This window comes from Tauraco erythrolophus, chromosome 2 (genome assembly GCF_009769465.1).
Source record: "Tauraco erythrolophus isolate bTauEry1 chromosome 2, bTauEry1.pri, whole genome shotgun sequence".
Classification (NCBI taxonomy): domain Eukaryota; kingdom Metazoa; phylum Chordata; class Aves; order Musophagiformes; family Musophagidae; genus Tauraco; species Tauraco erythrolophus.
The window spans coordinates 83,021,430-83,037,139 of record NC_141466.1 but is presented as its reverse complement, the minus strand read 5'-3'; the positions used below and the strand labels follow the sequence as shown (position 1 = coordinate 83,037,139).

The 15,710-nt window shown below is 38.5% G+C and overlaps 1 protein-coding gene across 1 annotated transcript in view; it reads right to left on the bottom strand.

Annotated features, from left to right (window-relative positions):
* KIF25 (kinesin family member 25) overlaps positions 1-15,710 on the bottom strand; it is a 40,625-nt gene extending 24,915 nt beyond the window's left edge. The window contains 9 exon segments of the mRNA XM_086627099.1: positions 956-998; positions 3,481-3,569; positions 4,807-4,910; positions 8,532-8,670; positions 10,582-10,698; positions 12,971-13,027; positions 13,029-13,037; positions 14,806-14,871; positions 15,636-15,710. Coding sequence (XP_086483225.1) covers positions 956-998; positions 3,481-3,569; positions 4,807-4,910; positions 8,532-8,670; positions 10,582-10,698; positions 12,971-13,027; positions 13,029-13,037; positions 14,806-14,871; positions 15,636-15,710 — 699 coding nt within the window.

The following is a 15,710-nucleotide window of genomic DNA, read 5'->3' as shown; positions in this document are numbered from 1 at the left end:
TCATGCTATAAAATCTAACAGGTCAGAAATGGTCGTGGCATTTTACAGTACAATAAATGGGTCATGGCATGCAGACTACTACCTTTACCATTACAGATCCCTGTTTTTTATCTCCTGACATATTTACTCTTTCTTAGCTGACTCTTCATGTGCTCCATTAGTTTCCTAATTGCATATATCTCTCTCTCTAAGTATCCAATTTATGCAGCTGAGATCTGCCTAATGAAGCTATAATTCGGGGGATTTAAATGCATAACATACTGTAGGTGACTTCAGCAATATTTTAAGCACTGTACTATAGAAAAGAATTTGGCTAATCACTGTGTAAGTAACAGTGAACAGCCAAATAGATAAGAGCTATGACGGATAAGAAAATTAAAACCCAAGTTAATACTTTCACCTTAGCTCACACTACTGTGCCTTTTTAAATTTTATATCTTGGTAATGGCCTCAATTAATGCTGGAATGTCAACTGGATTTGTAACCTCAATGCCCATTCTCCTTCCTCTGACGGATCTAAGCCAGGACGCTTTAACATGCTTGACTGCAGTACCAGTGTAAGCTGTTGTGCTTCATGAGGTATCATATTTCTCTCCTAATGCATTAGTTGCACTGCAATAATAAAATTAAAAAAGCCTGACATAATTTTAGAAATAGTTACAGTAAATACAAATGGCTCCAAGGGACTGACTGCAGGAAGCCTACTGCAAACACACAACCTCCGGTTCATGGATGACTGCACCAGCAGAAGCTCCAAGCTATCACCAGTACAGAGTCAAGATGAAAATAGCGCAAAATCACCTGCTCTTGCACCCATGGGTGATCAAAGCTGGGCATTGATTGATAAGAAAATATCTTTTTTTAAAAAAAAACCCCTCATAGTTCACATGTCCCTCTTGTTTCTCCTTTCTAGTATCTGTGAACATGCTTTTGAATTTCACCATTGAATACTCACATCATCAGTTGCATATGCCACTTTTTCTGAAAAGTTTCTTTGCCTGTAAGAAAAAAAAAGCAATGGGGAAAAAAAAAGTATCTTTCAAACCATACGTATTTCATTTTGCTGAGGAAAGTCAATGCTCAAAATGTCTGTGAACTACACATTCTCTGAAGAGTACCTTTCAGAATTGCCATTATGATTGTACCCCATGTCCATACTAACACCATGGTTAATTTTGAATAAAACACAAATTAAAGTGCAATCAAGCAAAATATGCTTAAAAAAAAGAAATTTAGAACAAACCCAATTAGGACTAACTCGCATGCAAGCCATTCTATTATTTTGAGATTGTAATGTGAGCTTATAACAAGAGGCTTTCACTTTATAACACTGAAGTGAAAAACATCCTCTTTTTAGATGTTTGTCCCTGATCTGCCCCTCTACTCTGCTCTTGTGAGACCCCACCTGGAGTACTGCATCCAGCTCTGGGGACCCCAACATAAGAAGGACAGGCACCTACTGGAGCGAGCCCAGAGGGCCATGAAGATGATCCGAGGGCTGGAGTACCTCTCCTACGAAGACAGGCTGAGAGTTGGGGCTGTTCAGCCTGGAGAAGAGAAGGCTCCGGGGTGATCTTATTGCAGCCTTCCAGTACTTAAAGGGGGCCTACAGAGAGAGGCTGGAGAGGGACTTTTTACAAGGGTGTGTAGTGATAAGACAAGGGGTAATGGCTTTAAACTGAAAGAGGGGAGATTTAGATTAGATGTAAGGAAGAAATTCTTCTCTCTGAGGGTGGTGAGGCACTGGAACAGGTTGCTCAGAGGAGTTGTGGATGCCCCATCCCTGGAAGTGTTCAAGGCTAGGCTGGATGAGGCTTTGATCAATCTGATGTAGTGGAAGGTGTTCCTGCCCATGGCAGGGGGTTTGGAACTAGATGACCTTTAAGGTCCGTTCCAACCCAAACCATTCTATGATTCTATGATCTTGCATCCATTGCTAATCTCAAAACTGATTGAGAGTGCTGAGGTGTATAAATTCATCCATGTGTCTAAGTGTTTTGAGAATCACTCCTTAACTTTATAATTAAGTTTTATTTAAATTACTTTCTGATATATTAAGAAAAGTTAGTCTTAGTGATTGTTTGTTTGGCCCAGTTCATCCTGTTTTACACTGCAATTCATCATCTGATTGCACTACAACAACAAAACCAGTGAGTGGGTTCCTTCCCAGGTATATTAAGCACAGGTTAACACAAGTTTCCCCTTCAGGCTCCTTGAAATATCTCATCTGCTATTTTTGATGTTGTTTTAATTAAAACAATTCTATATTTTTTTTAAGATTTGCCAAAAATTAATAAACTTTAACACACTGAATGTACTCTTTTAGAATTACCAGCTGGTAAAAGTAAAATAAAGCCCTAAATCAGTTATTTACTGATAGAGCAAATGATCATGTTACTGGTTTCTAGCCACCCAGCTAGTTTTCCCCTTCTTTCTTTGTTTGAGTATGTTTCAATCCCTACACTCTTTCACATTAGTCATCTATGGAGAATTCAGCTTGTTATAGCACATATTTGCATCTAATCCCTCTTTTCCTTTTGGATCTTGGAATGTTTTGACACTTCAGTTACAGTAAGAGTATTATAAATCAGGGATGCAGAGCCAAATTATACTGAAATAGAATCACCAGTGTTTGTGCTGATAGTAAATCCGTTCTATAGCATTACAAAACAACGGTAATGCTGAGTGTGTTTCTCTGCCCACCACTTCTGACAGTTATTACATTACTGTATCTCAGAATTTGTATAGACTAGTGAATAAACTGACTTCAGCTGTGTTACTTCTGCCAAGCCAGGGATAATTCTGGCCTGCCAGAACAGCTATGGCTTTCTATTCAGGTAGACATAACTTTTAGACAAGGGGATGAGATTGGCTAAAGCCAATGCAGCAGGAGAAAGAAAAGGAAACAGCAATTAGTTTTTATGATACCATCATCATCCCCAGCCCCCCCATACCCCCAATAAACCCAGAAAAATCAAGAACACAGTTGTTCTCACATAGAATCATAGATTGGTTTGGGTTGGAAGGGACCTTAAAGATCATCTAGTTCCAACCCCCCTGCCATGGGCAGGGAAATCCTCCACTACACCAGGTTGCTCAAAGCCTCATCCAACCTAGCCTTGAACACTTCCAGGGATGGGGCATCCACAACTCCTCTGAGCAACCTGTTCCAGTGCCTCACCACCCTCAGAGAAAAGAATTTCTTCCTTATATCTAATCTAAATCTCCCCTCTTTCAGTTTAAATCCATTTCCCCTTGTCCTATCACTACATGCTCTTGTAAAAAGTCCCTCTCCAGCTTTCCTGTAGGCCCCCTTTAAGTACTGGAAGGCTGCTAGAAGATCAGCCTGGAACCTTCTCTTCTCCAGGCTGAACAGCCTCAACTCTCTCAGCTTGTCATATAACATATACATATAACTATTGTTTTCTCTGTATATTAATTATGAGTCAGCTAAGATCTAACACAGACAAAATAAATTACCTGTCTTGTGATATCGAATGTCCAGGAGCCGTATCAAAAGGTAGTAATGGTCGGATCCTGCAGTGGACTCTGATATTTCCTCTCAGTTCCTAGGGTTAGAATATTAACAAACTACTGCAGAGGATAAATACACTGGAATTTGTGAAGCAGACATGAACATGTTTAAGAAAGCAGGTGTTTACAACATCATAGCCTTAAGACTCTGTGAAGAGAAACACAGTATTAATATCATTTGCCTTGAGAATTTTGAAGAAAGCATTTGAGGAAGTATGAGCTCTTCAGAACTCTGGAACGGTGTAGCCCTCTCCAGCCTATATGGAAAAATAAAAAAAGGCTTTAAATCGAAGCCATTTTCCTGTTTTCAGTCTGGTTCCTCTTTACCTGAGCTTCTTCAGACACCTGTATCAACTCAACAGACAAGGTTACGCACTCAATTTCTCTTCTGTCAGCCCTGAGGAAGATGTAGAATATAAAACATTTTGCACCTTTTTCTCTTCACTGTGTGTTCATACATGACTAAAAAGCCAGTAACTGATTTTTCTCTGCAGGCTGTTTCAGACTTCAGTTTATCTAAACCGGTGTTTTTCCTTCCTTTTGGTCGGTGATCAGTTCTCCTCATTTTGTATTAGTATTGTTTTGTATTAGTGAAAACAGCTTGCCTGTGATGACTAGTGACCACTGGCATTAACTCCCCACTGCCTTGGGGAATATCCTTTCAGTAAACTGAAACACAATGCAGAGTTTGGAAGGTAAGTACTTTTTAACACACAGCTTCATTTTCCCAGGTAGGTAAACTTAAAAGAACTTTGTTTGAAGGTGGCTTGTGTTTCTAAAAATCAGGTCCTGAATCAAGCAACCCAAAACTTGTCATTTGGGAGGGTGCAGAGGAAAAGTAATGTTAAAGTACAAAAAGAAAAAAAAAAATCCCAAATGAACCATCACTAATGGCTAAGCAGGATACTGCTAGACATATTTGGAAAAATAAAAGATTACCATTTTGCAATTTCAAGTTGATCATTTTAAGAATTCTAAAACAACTTTAGAAGCTGCAAATTTAGAGAAGAGGATGAATAAACTCCAGTATTGACCAGTATTGAAAATGGATGATACTCCTTAGGGTAGTATGTTGCACAAGTGCATTTGGAAGATACTTGTGTAAAAAGAATGGAGTGGGGTTTATTGTAAGACAAATGTGCTCAGAAAAAAAATGCATCATATATAGACAGCTGAGGGAGGTGATATATCCATGAAAAGTATATTCATTAGTTTTATTGCTGAGGAAATTGCAACAAAATAAGAAAATGTTCTGTCATTAAATATACTTACAACTAAGCTGTTATGTAGAGCTCTCCTCTTTTGCTTTTCTTTCTCATATCTCTCCGTCACCTCTTGTAGAGACTGCTCAAGATCAAAAGCTTTTATCTGAAACACTAGAAGAAAGCTGTTTCAAAGAACTAAACTCTGTGACTTTACAAAATTATTTTTCCAGTAGCACCTCATGAAATACAAGCAGAAACCTTTTTAACGTCTATCAAACTTTAATTAGGAGGTTTAGTTCCTGATTTACTAGATACCTCTGGAAAATTCCATCGTACTTCTTGCTATGAAATTGCTATGTGAAGTTACAGATGATTACCACAGGTATACATGTGAAATCTTGAAAAACAATCAAAAATACAAGATATTTAAATTCGAAGTTCAAGTGTGTCAGTTTAGTTAGAATAATGTAGTCTGTCAGTGAACCCTGAAAACTAAACTTGAAGCAACTCACTTCTGGATGGGGCTGTCATTTGCAAGGTTTATGCCATATTTGCAGATTATTAGATTCATGCCAGCTAACTTTGCAAGAAGTTAACCTGCGATTTATCCTCAGCCTCCTTTACAGTGCTACTAATCCTGTAAAACATCCATAAGGTTCCCCTTTAAGATAGGTGCATTCACTTCAAGGGTAAGATTTCATTAAAAAGATTGATCTTTTGAACCCAAGGGAGGCTCCTTCACAAAATGGAGGAGAGCAGTGTGGGTCATTGTAAAAGCCTTCTAACTTCACAAATGGTTTTATTTCAGCCCAATTACATTAACACTGAGCAGGCCTAAAACAAACATACAGGCCAGAAGGCACATAATGTGACTGTAAACTTGTGTAAAAGGCAAGCTTTTAGGAACCCCAGTGGGAAATCAATCTCCCCAGCAATTAGTGAGCAGTCTGAAGATGTAGAGTATCAAGCAGTCAAAACCATGGTCTGACAGCTGAGTTAGCAGGATGGCCACCAGCCTCAGTATGTTCTACCTTACAAAGAAAGGAACAGACTTAAAATCTCAGCATGTCACACGTGATTTACGTTCCCTGGTATAGACTAAAAATTAGGTAACTTCAAGGGACATTTGTCTACACTAGAGACTTCTCAGATCTTATTTTTGTAGTACACACACTGTTCACCTCCAGCTCACAATGATTCTCCAACAGTGCATGCATACAGGAGAAACCTGATGTTAATAGCTGCGGAATCAAAGTCTAGGAGTTTCACTAAGAAAACTCCTTTTCTTGCATCCTGTACAAGGAGTAACACTAGTATGTCTTGGTTTGGAGAATCACATGTAAATATGTTACAATAAATTGTCAAAAGTGACTCTTACAGTCCTTGACTTCTAATCATACACTATTTTTCAAAACATGAGGTTGGAATCCACTGATTATTTAAGCCATCTCCATAATAAGTATCTTCATTTATAAATTTGTGTACACACATATTCAGTTCTTGAAGTCTCCTGATAAGCAGTAAAACAATAGGTGCTAAGGGTACTCTTCCATTCTTCCAGTCTTGAAAGAAAAAAAATAATTACTAGTTTGTTTCAATATTTAAGTGGTCTCTTCATGACGACTCTGAGAAGCTTACTGGACATTATAGATCCAGTTTCAGTTAACTTAGGCTCTAATTACAGAAAAGTGTCCTGGAACCACAAAGGATATCTAAATCACTGGGCTGCAGCAGCTTTCACAAAACAACCTGCAGCAGCTCCTCTGTCACATATTCACTTGGACAGATTTTGCTCCTTAGTACCTGCCACTTTGCCAAGCAGTGAGAACAGTGGTTTCCCCTCTCTGAAAATCTGTTCTGCATTCACAGATACTGTTGTTTCTTCTTTCTGATAATACCTGCGTGGTGAAGCAATCTAAAAAGTCATCTTAAATTTTTAGAAATTCCTGCCCTTCTGGAAATCTGCTGAATTAGTGCATCTGCCTCAGGGGTATCATTTGCAGTCAGGTGGCCAGTATTTTTTGGTAAGATGACAGCAGCTTTGTTTATGAGGGAAACAGGCCTATAACAAAAGGATAATGGGCTCTTCTCTCTCTTATGAATTACTACTGTTTAAATTTCAGTGGGAAAGATGGCAATAGCCTGGTTTTCAGACTGTGAAAAAATATTTCTAAGCAACGAAATACTCAGTTACTACAAGAAAGTTTTATATTTTGCTGCGTGTCAACTACAGCCTTGAAGCTAACCCACTTGAATGTTTCCTCTATAATTCTCTCCCTCATTTTCAATTTTTATTTTAGGATTAAACTGATAACATATATTGTTTCCAGAATAAATACTTTGGGCTTTCTGTTTACAAAAGATTATATGTAATTTAAGGATGGCAATTCTGACTGTCATATTTAACCTTAACAATGGAATCTTCATCTAAAACACTTGTCAGAGAACTGAAAAATAACCAAATTAAAAACATGAGTCATCCACCTAGGTACTAAACTACTATTTTGTTATAGGCAAGGAAGCTTCTCCTGGTTATGATTTCATGGAACAATGCGCCATGAAGTGCAAATTGAGAACAGTCAACAGGAATTTGCAAGGCCTTATAAACTATTTATCTACACCACAACAGCGCAAGGGCCAAATCCAGCTTCCTATGTGTTCATTTAGTCCCCTGCTTCAATAAGGGAAACATTCACCTTTATCTAGGGTTAATTTCCCACTTCGCTTTTTTTCCGTTTTAAAGACAACGTGATTACGCATTTTCTCTATATGGATAATACAGTAATCAAATAAATTTTAGTCATAGCTTAGTACATAACATATAAGGGCCAATTTCTGCAAACACCCATCACTGAGAATGCTGTTTGTTGCTGTTGAGTAATCCCATCAGAATCAAATCAGTCCCAAAATTAAATATTTCAACCAAAAGCAGGAGAAAAATGCACCTTTTAAATGGCAACACAGGGATACCAGAGCATCACCCAGAGACTCTGATTATAAATGCGTGTATTTGTTGTTAGTTCATCAGGCTGCTAAGTTTCAAACAGTTTAAGTTCTGTATATGTCATGTGCTTCTCAGGCCTGGTAGGAGCTCCACCAGAATCAAGGATATTGAAAGCAGGTGCAGAGATCCCTGCCAAGAGATCCAGGTGTAGGACCAATGCACTTAGTTCTCAGTGATGAGGGCAGAGAGCGCCAGTGTGCTGCAGGGTCTGCTTTATATGTACACATGAACAAGGAAGGACCTGTATTCTGAAACAGTAGTCCATGTGGTGTTGTTATCTACAGTCTAATGAGTGGAACTGGTTTTGATTTGGAAGTAAAATTTTCTCTGTAAATACACAAATATTTAAAATCCAGTCTGTCCTAATTTCAGACAGTATTTTCAGAAATCTCTGAAATCACCCAAGTCCTTTTCTGGTACAGTTAGAAGCAAACAAATTTCAGCTAAGGCAACACAGTCTTTATTCAGCTATTCTAAAATAGTGAAGTAACAAGCCTAAGAACATCAGATTAAAAATGTTACAGCTGAGCCAACTCAGCAGCAGCCTAGTAGCAGCTGCAATCAACAAAAAAGCTAAAACCAAATTATCAGTCATAACCTCTGCAGTTATTTGTACTCTTTCTAAGGCTTCAGACCTCCTTGATGATCTGATGTGAAACAAAAAAGAAGTGCTACAATTTCAGTGACAAGTTTCTCAAAAATTCAAACTCAACCTTTCAATGTTAGTAATATTTAATAATGACATTGTTGATGTTCCATGTGTGAAATGTGGGTGCAATGAGCCTTACTTTGCATTGCTTCATTTTGCAGCTGTATCCCTTGGACTGCTGTCAAAACTTGGTAAAGATAAGTCTTGCTTTGACGCTGAAAGTCTTTTGAAAGCTCAAGAGCAAATGAATGGAGGCTCTTCAGGTCTTGCTTAAGCCTCTTTTCAGCAAGAAGAAAAAATACGTTATAAAGACAAAACCAGCAGTTAAGGAAGAATCAATATAACACCACCACAAATAATTATAGTGAGATATCACAGTCAGGAAGAACTCTCTATTTGATGAAAGGAGTTCTTCAGTAGTACACCTTTCAGCATGTTTAGAGAAGGATCCTGCAAGACATTTAGCAATGTCATTTCCAAAAGATTTCAGGAAGATTTTATAGACTCTCACCATCTTATGGTACATACTTCAACCATAACACAGCTTCAGGTATAACAAAGTCTCTCTTTTATTTCATCAAAGATAAACCTGTGCGAGCGAGTGAGCGTTTTGTCCACTTATAAGACATATCCAGAATTAGCAACGAAAAATTGTCATCCATATATCCCTTACTGCATCCATTTTCCACACTTTGATCAGGAGGTATTTGCTAAGCTTTGCTCTAAGTCATTTCTTAAATAAATCAGTTCTATGCCTTCCTATGAGAACAGACATATTTTGAAAAGATCAGAAACCTTTATTGTTCAGAAAAGTATTTGTATTATGGATATAAGTCAGCATACATACACAGTGAGGCTTTTAAATATTTATAAGAACAGCTTATATTCATTTAAAAGTCCAAATAAAATAAAACCAAATTGACCTCATTTTAGGATTAGTAGGCTTCTTGACATATAAGTCTTGGCATGAACATGTAAAGCCATCTATAAGATGAACTTAAGAATACCTTATCTCATAGAAGCACTGTGATGTTTCATTAGTTAGCCTGGTACAAATTGTCACATGTTCTGTGACATTTTATTTTTCCAACTGTGGTACTGACCTTGAATTAATCGACTAGTTTCAATGATAATGCAATAATGTAAACTAAAGGGAGAAAATCTCTGCATTTCTCACTCTCAAAAGCTACAGACTATAACTGAGAAGAAATTTATTTTTATTTTTATTACGGGTATAGGATTACCATTAATCTAGACTCTTATCTGGAGAGCTTTGCTTTCTCCTAACATTCATTGATCTCTGGTAGTAAACCATCTCAATCCACTGGTATTGCACCACAAGCTATTCTGCCATTCTGGCTAACCTAAAATATACACCACCACCATGAAATTTACTGAGCAGAATCACTGTAATTAGAATAGAACAGAATAGTTCAGTTGGAAGGGACCTACAATGATCATCTAGTCCAACTATGCTACAATTAAGCTACATCCTTCTGCCTGTTAGGAATCAGATTTCTTTCATGAGATACTTTTCAGTCATTTTATGCAGGCTGTGAAAAAGCTGCATTTGTGAAAAGCTGACATTTGTTAGTGTCCTTAAAAGGAACTCACTACTCTGTGGAGTAACTTAAGGAATCAGTATTTCAACAAAGGAAAATATTATGGTACTGGTACTGGGAGAACAATTCCAGTCTCTTTGATGCAAAATCAAGACAACCTGAGTGAGCATACAGCAAACCACTCCCTTTTGTGAGGTCCGCCAGAGCAGAAGTCTTGGTGAAATCAATGGAGCTCTCCAATGCTTTTTTAAAGGATCTGCCTACCTAGTATTTCACAATTATTGTTTTTAGGGGATGTCTATTTGATAATCAAATCAGGATTGCAAGATTTTGATTACAAAAATATCTAGCTCGGGTATTGATAGCAGCCTATACATAAAACCCTGGAGCTCAGGAGCGGCCACTTTAACCAGCTTCTCAGGTGACTTTGCAGTCCGTTGCAGCAAAACCACTATAAATTTTAAGGTAACTCAGGCATTGCTACACTTCACGGCAAGCACTGCTGTGAATACAATAAAGCCATAGATCAGGTTCATATTTGACCATTTACCAGGTTTTACTATATTTGATAAACATGTAAACGCTTAGGGCATAGATTATGCCTGCATTATTACTAAATGTCTTTACCTTTATTGCTCCATGCAGTTGGGTTACAACAGAACTCCTCTGCAATTTCTGCTGCTGGCCATGAGCAGAGTAGAGCTGCAATACTTCATTAGTGCTTCTTCCAGCCAACCCTTGATACTGTTTTAAAAAAAAAAACCACAACAAAACGAAACACCTAAAAAACACTTTAAAGCCCTCGTGTTTTCTGTTGCATCCTGTCGCCTTTGTCCCTGTAAACGTGTAACTCAACTATCTGATTACATGTGATGTTGTAAATACATAATTTCTTTGCTTTTGCCTTTTCCTGAGCCATGTGAAGGATCACCTCGAGGTAACTGGCTAACATCACAATATTCTACTTCCTGAGTAGAGGCAAACCTCAGCATCCGATTACTAAAATGCTTTTGCATTTAGGTTTTTGCAAAACCTAAAACCCCTTACTTAGGCTTGAGGTGGATCTAAATGGTTAAAACAGTGCCTTCACTTAGGGAAACAGGCTGGTTACGCAGAGGGTTTAAGTGTCTTTCGGTAACGACATTTAACGCAGAAATCTCTCTGAAAGGACACAAAACAGAAGGAGGACACACATACACCTGTGTTAACTGCTAAAGTCCTGAGGGAGCTGGTAACACACAGCCCCCAACTTGGCGTTTATCGCTGTAGCTTCCTGCCAGCACCGACTCTGTTACATTTAGCAGAGTTGCAAGGGTGCAAAACTGTACCAATAAAGCACTAAGCTGGGTCTTCAGAAATCAAATCAGCCAAAGAAATTTTTAAAGGATATGGAAAAGAATGCTTTCTAATATTCTAAAATCACCTATTATGCAAAAGCAATTTTTATGGCCAAATTTTTTTTTGAGATGTTGAAATCACAAGGAAAATAGAAATAGGGCAACTTTAAATATTTAAAGGCAAGAACACAAAAAAAGAAATCTCTATAGAGTACTTGTGAAATTCTGCAATATAACAGAATCTGTATTACATTAAAAACTGCATTTTCATCATTTACTGACAGTCTTTGTGCTTTAAAACGAGCTGCAACTTCTTCACCTACTTTCCCTTGCAACCTGTTGACATTTATGTTGACATCATTCTTAGCCAGTGCTAATAACCTCTCTTTCCTTATTTTTGGAATGCACTTGTCTCTAGCACAGTTGTTCCTACCTTATTCAGGCCATAAATTCTGTGACTACAGTTCTCTGTTATTTAAACTAACAGGGCATAGAAGAGTACAACGACATGAAAGAGCTAAATCTACTCACATAATGAGTTTGATTTAATTCCAATAATCTGATAAGGACAGGTAAAAAGTAAACATTTAATTGCAGTTTAACTACAGATGACATCTGCACGAACAACAATACTGTGTCCTGGAGCTGTTAAAATAAAGAAAAATCATATTTTCCAATAAAAGTACTTCAGTTATATAAACTAACCTTTTTGTGTGGCTTTTTCACCTTCACAAAGCATGCATCTTCTATTTACAAACACAACCTGAGGTCCTGCACAGCTGTACAACACCTTAGCTGTGTTCTTCCGTGGAAAAGAAATAGCAGGAAGATTTTATTTCAAAAGAACTCTTATTTTTCTGTACCAGGCTCCCAGAAATTGAGACCGATTCTATACAGTGTTCATGCGTTCTTTTACTCTGAGGATTTTCAAGACTCACGTTACCCAGATGCAAAAATTTCAAGACTCATGTTACCCAGATTTACAAACATGCTTGACAAAAACGCATACAAGTAGCTCACCAGAATTAGTATCTCTAATCACATGTGAAAAGTTAAGCATATATGTAAGCAATTGCAGTACTCAAGCCTTATTGTTAAATAAGCTTAAGCTAGTTAAAACCTACTTTCAACATCTAATACATTTTCCACCATCTGCACAGGTTCCCCAACTCCCTCATTTTTCTCAACATGGACAACAAAACTGGAACGGTCCATTCTACTTTCAATGCAGTCAACCTCTCATCACTTCCACTATCAAGTTTATCTTTATTGCAAATGCTGCCTTGGTTTTAAGGTTTTCTCCATTAAAATAGTTTTGGCATTCATCAGGGTTGTTTGTAAGCCAGAACTTGCAAACTCGTGCTCATGCATGAGAAACAAAAAAACTGATGATAAAGCTTCTTATGGTCAGCTTTATTATAAACAGAAGTCCAACTGTACTACTTAATAATGTTCTCCAAAGTGAAATCTTAGTTCTATAATTGGATCCATTCTGGCAGACGTGGCTTTATGTATGGAAGACAGCAGGGTCAGGAGCTCAGGGATTGCGAACAAAAGCAAGGGGCATGCAAGTAGACAAACACATTTCCAAACAGGCAAAAGCAAGTCTACAGAGAAAGAATCTGACTTCTTACGTTCAATAACAACCCTTATAATATGCTGCTAGAACAATAATAAACTGGGCTGCAAAAAACAGTGGCAGTGCTGATATTCATGACTCTCTTAAGGATATAAGCAAGGGAAGGTCTGTAGCAAGACATAATATTTTTACAAGACTGATGCAACCTACAAACAAACATTTACATTGCAAACCCTAATTTATGGCTATCCTCATAAGTTTGCCTCCAAAGCTCCCTAACTCAATTCAGACATAACGAATCCAATTAGCTTTTACAAGTTAAGAATGAGACCTCTGTTAACCCTGGTTACTGTGACTGAACTTGCTACAGCTTAATCATTCAGGCAGCTCCACCAGCAGATCTGAAGGGTCAGTGATTGATAGCTGAGGGCTTTAGCTTTTTTCACCAGCATAGCTGGTGAAATATTAGGAAATATGGTGCAACATGGCACTACATTGCACAATCTTAAATTCACCTAATTAAAGTTAGTATTCTTTTTAATGGAGACTTTTCAGTTAAGGTAAAACTATTTCCTGTCAGTTTAGCTCACGTTTTCAGATCGTTGGGGCTGGGACAAATTAACCAAGGAGAAGCAAAAGTCTTTTAAACATATTTAAATAACTGCCTGAAAAGAAACATCAGTGCAAGGTTAACTGCAAAGTATTTCCACAAATCATTTGACATCGTTTCTGACTAATGGTGGTAACACTGCCACGCTCCTCATGTGTCTGTAGGTGCTCGTATCTTCCAGCACATTTTGCAATATATTGAAACAGTGCTGTATCTGGAAAACAAGGCTTGATTATCTAATACTCAGATAACTACTTCATACCTCTGATTCACCTTCCTGACTAAAATAAGTTCTTTCTTGTGTTTGCGAAAGTAAAAAACAAAAACGAAACAGCTGAAATACTTTGGATTTTTGGTAAATATTATAAAGCAGGACAAAAAATAATAAAACATCTTCTCAGAATCAATTACATTATTCTTCTGTATACCTAGCAAAACTCATTTCAGATGTACCATCTGTTTCCAGTCAGGCTTCAAAAAATGTTAGTCCCGCTTTTATCCACAGGTGTTAACAAACCCAAAGGGAGGGCAAATGGCTTTCCTGAGGTCACCCAGCCATTTAATGTTTCAGGCCAGATTAGAAACTCTTGGCCAACAGTCTCTATCACAACTAATACTCACAGATGGCTCTGGTCTAGTGGCGTAGATCAATATTCAAAATCTCTGAAATCCTACCTTTGAAGACCCTAAACATTATCACAGGCTGTTCCTTGTTTCAATAATGGTCTAAGAACAAGATATCCTTCTGCAGAAGGATATAAGGACATGAGACCATCCAGTTGTTGCTGTATGCTCTGTGACTGACTTCTGCAATAGTACAGCCTTTTCTAGACGAGTGTAACATCAGTGTTACACAGACATGCAATAGGGCATCTCTGGTAAGTCTACTCATAATGAAATGCCTTTCCTGCCCTCTGTGAACAGTCCTTTTTAAGTGATCATCCTAATTATGTCCAAAAAGTATTCCTTCAAAATCTACCCTTGTCTTTTAGACAAACATTTTCCTTGCAAGCAGAAAGCAATATTCCATGTTTAATGCTTGCAAAGTCATTCTCTCATTTCACTTTTGCAGATTTAAAAAAAAAAAGCAGTTATTTAAATGTGTGCCATCTTCTAGTTACTTAATCAGTCTGTTGTTACTGCTACCGTTTATGATTTTTAAAAACAAACAAACAAAAAGAAACAAAGAAATGCTGAGCCTTAATTCCTTCATAAATTTTCCCAACAGCTAAAGAGTGCAAAACCTGAAAATAGGAAGGCAGATTTCAGTAGAGTTTTTTTCTGCTTTCATAAGGATTCTTTTCAGAAGAACAAGCAATATTTACCTGTGCAAGTTTTAGATGAAGAGCAGCATTTTCAGTTTCCAGGACAACTATTCTTTCTTCTTTGGTCTAAGGAAGTAAACCCACCCAATCCCACAAAAGTAAAAACGAAATAAATATGAGTCTGATAAATGTTATTTCACTATGATCGTTTTCATTATGACATTACTGTTTCTCAACCTTCTGAAATTAAAGGACTACCTACCCCCAGCCTCCTCAGCACAATAATATTTGTCTGTAAGCATATGTAAATTAGGATAAACATTTAATGTTCCTTTATATCCTATAGTTTCTATCATTTTGTCTGCTTATGTGGAAATGCCAATGTACAAAATTTTAACTGCTTTTGCTTTACAAAACCACCTCCCGGCGTTCTCCAGACCCATGATCCTTAGAGAAGTGCTATTTTATTTATTTGTAAATAACCACATAAACTTCCACTTCCTCGGCCGTACTGTTAGAGATCTTCGACGGTGTCGCAGCAAGATTCCAAAGGTGCCGCCCTTGGGAAGCGCTGGACGCCGCCGCGCCCCGCAGCAGGGCTCGGGAGGCTGTTCACAGCTCCGGACCCCAGCGCTAACCCGCCCCAGGTGGGGCAGCCCCTTCCCCACGGGGGGCTGCCTGCCACGTCCCCACAGGCTGCTGCATTTAGGATTCTCCCCTAAACTTTAAGCCTAGATGTAAAACTTAACAGAACCGTGCAGCAGCGGGGGGCGCCGCCCCGTCGCCACGTGCGCCGCCCCACAGGCCCCGCCCCGCCGGCGGCCCCGCCGTCGCCACGGGGGCCGGGCCGGGCCGGCTCCCTCCCCGCCGCCTCTCGCCGCCGGGCTCACCCGCAGCCGCTGCTCCAGCTGCCGGAGGCGCTGCGCCTGCACGGAGCCCAGGTCGATCCCGCTGCGCGGCCGCAT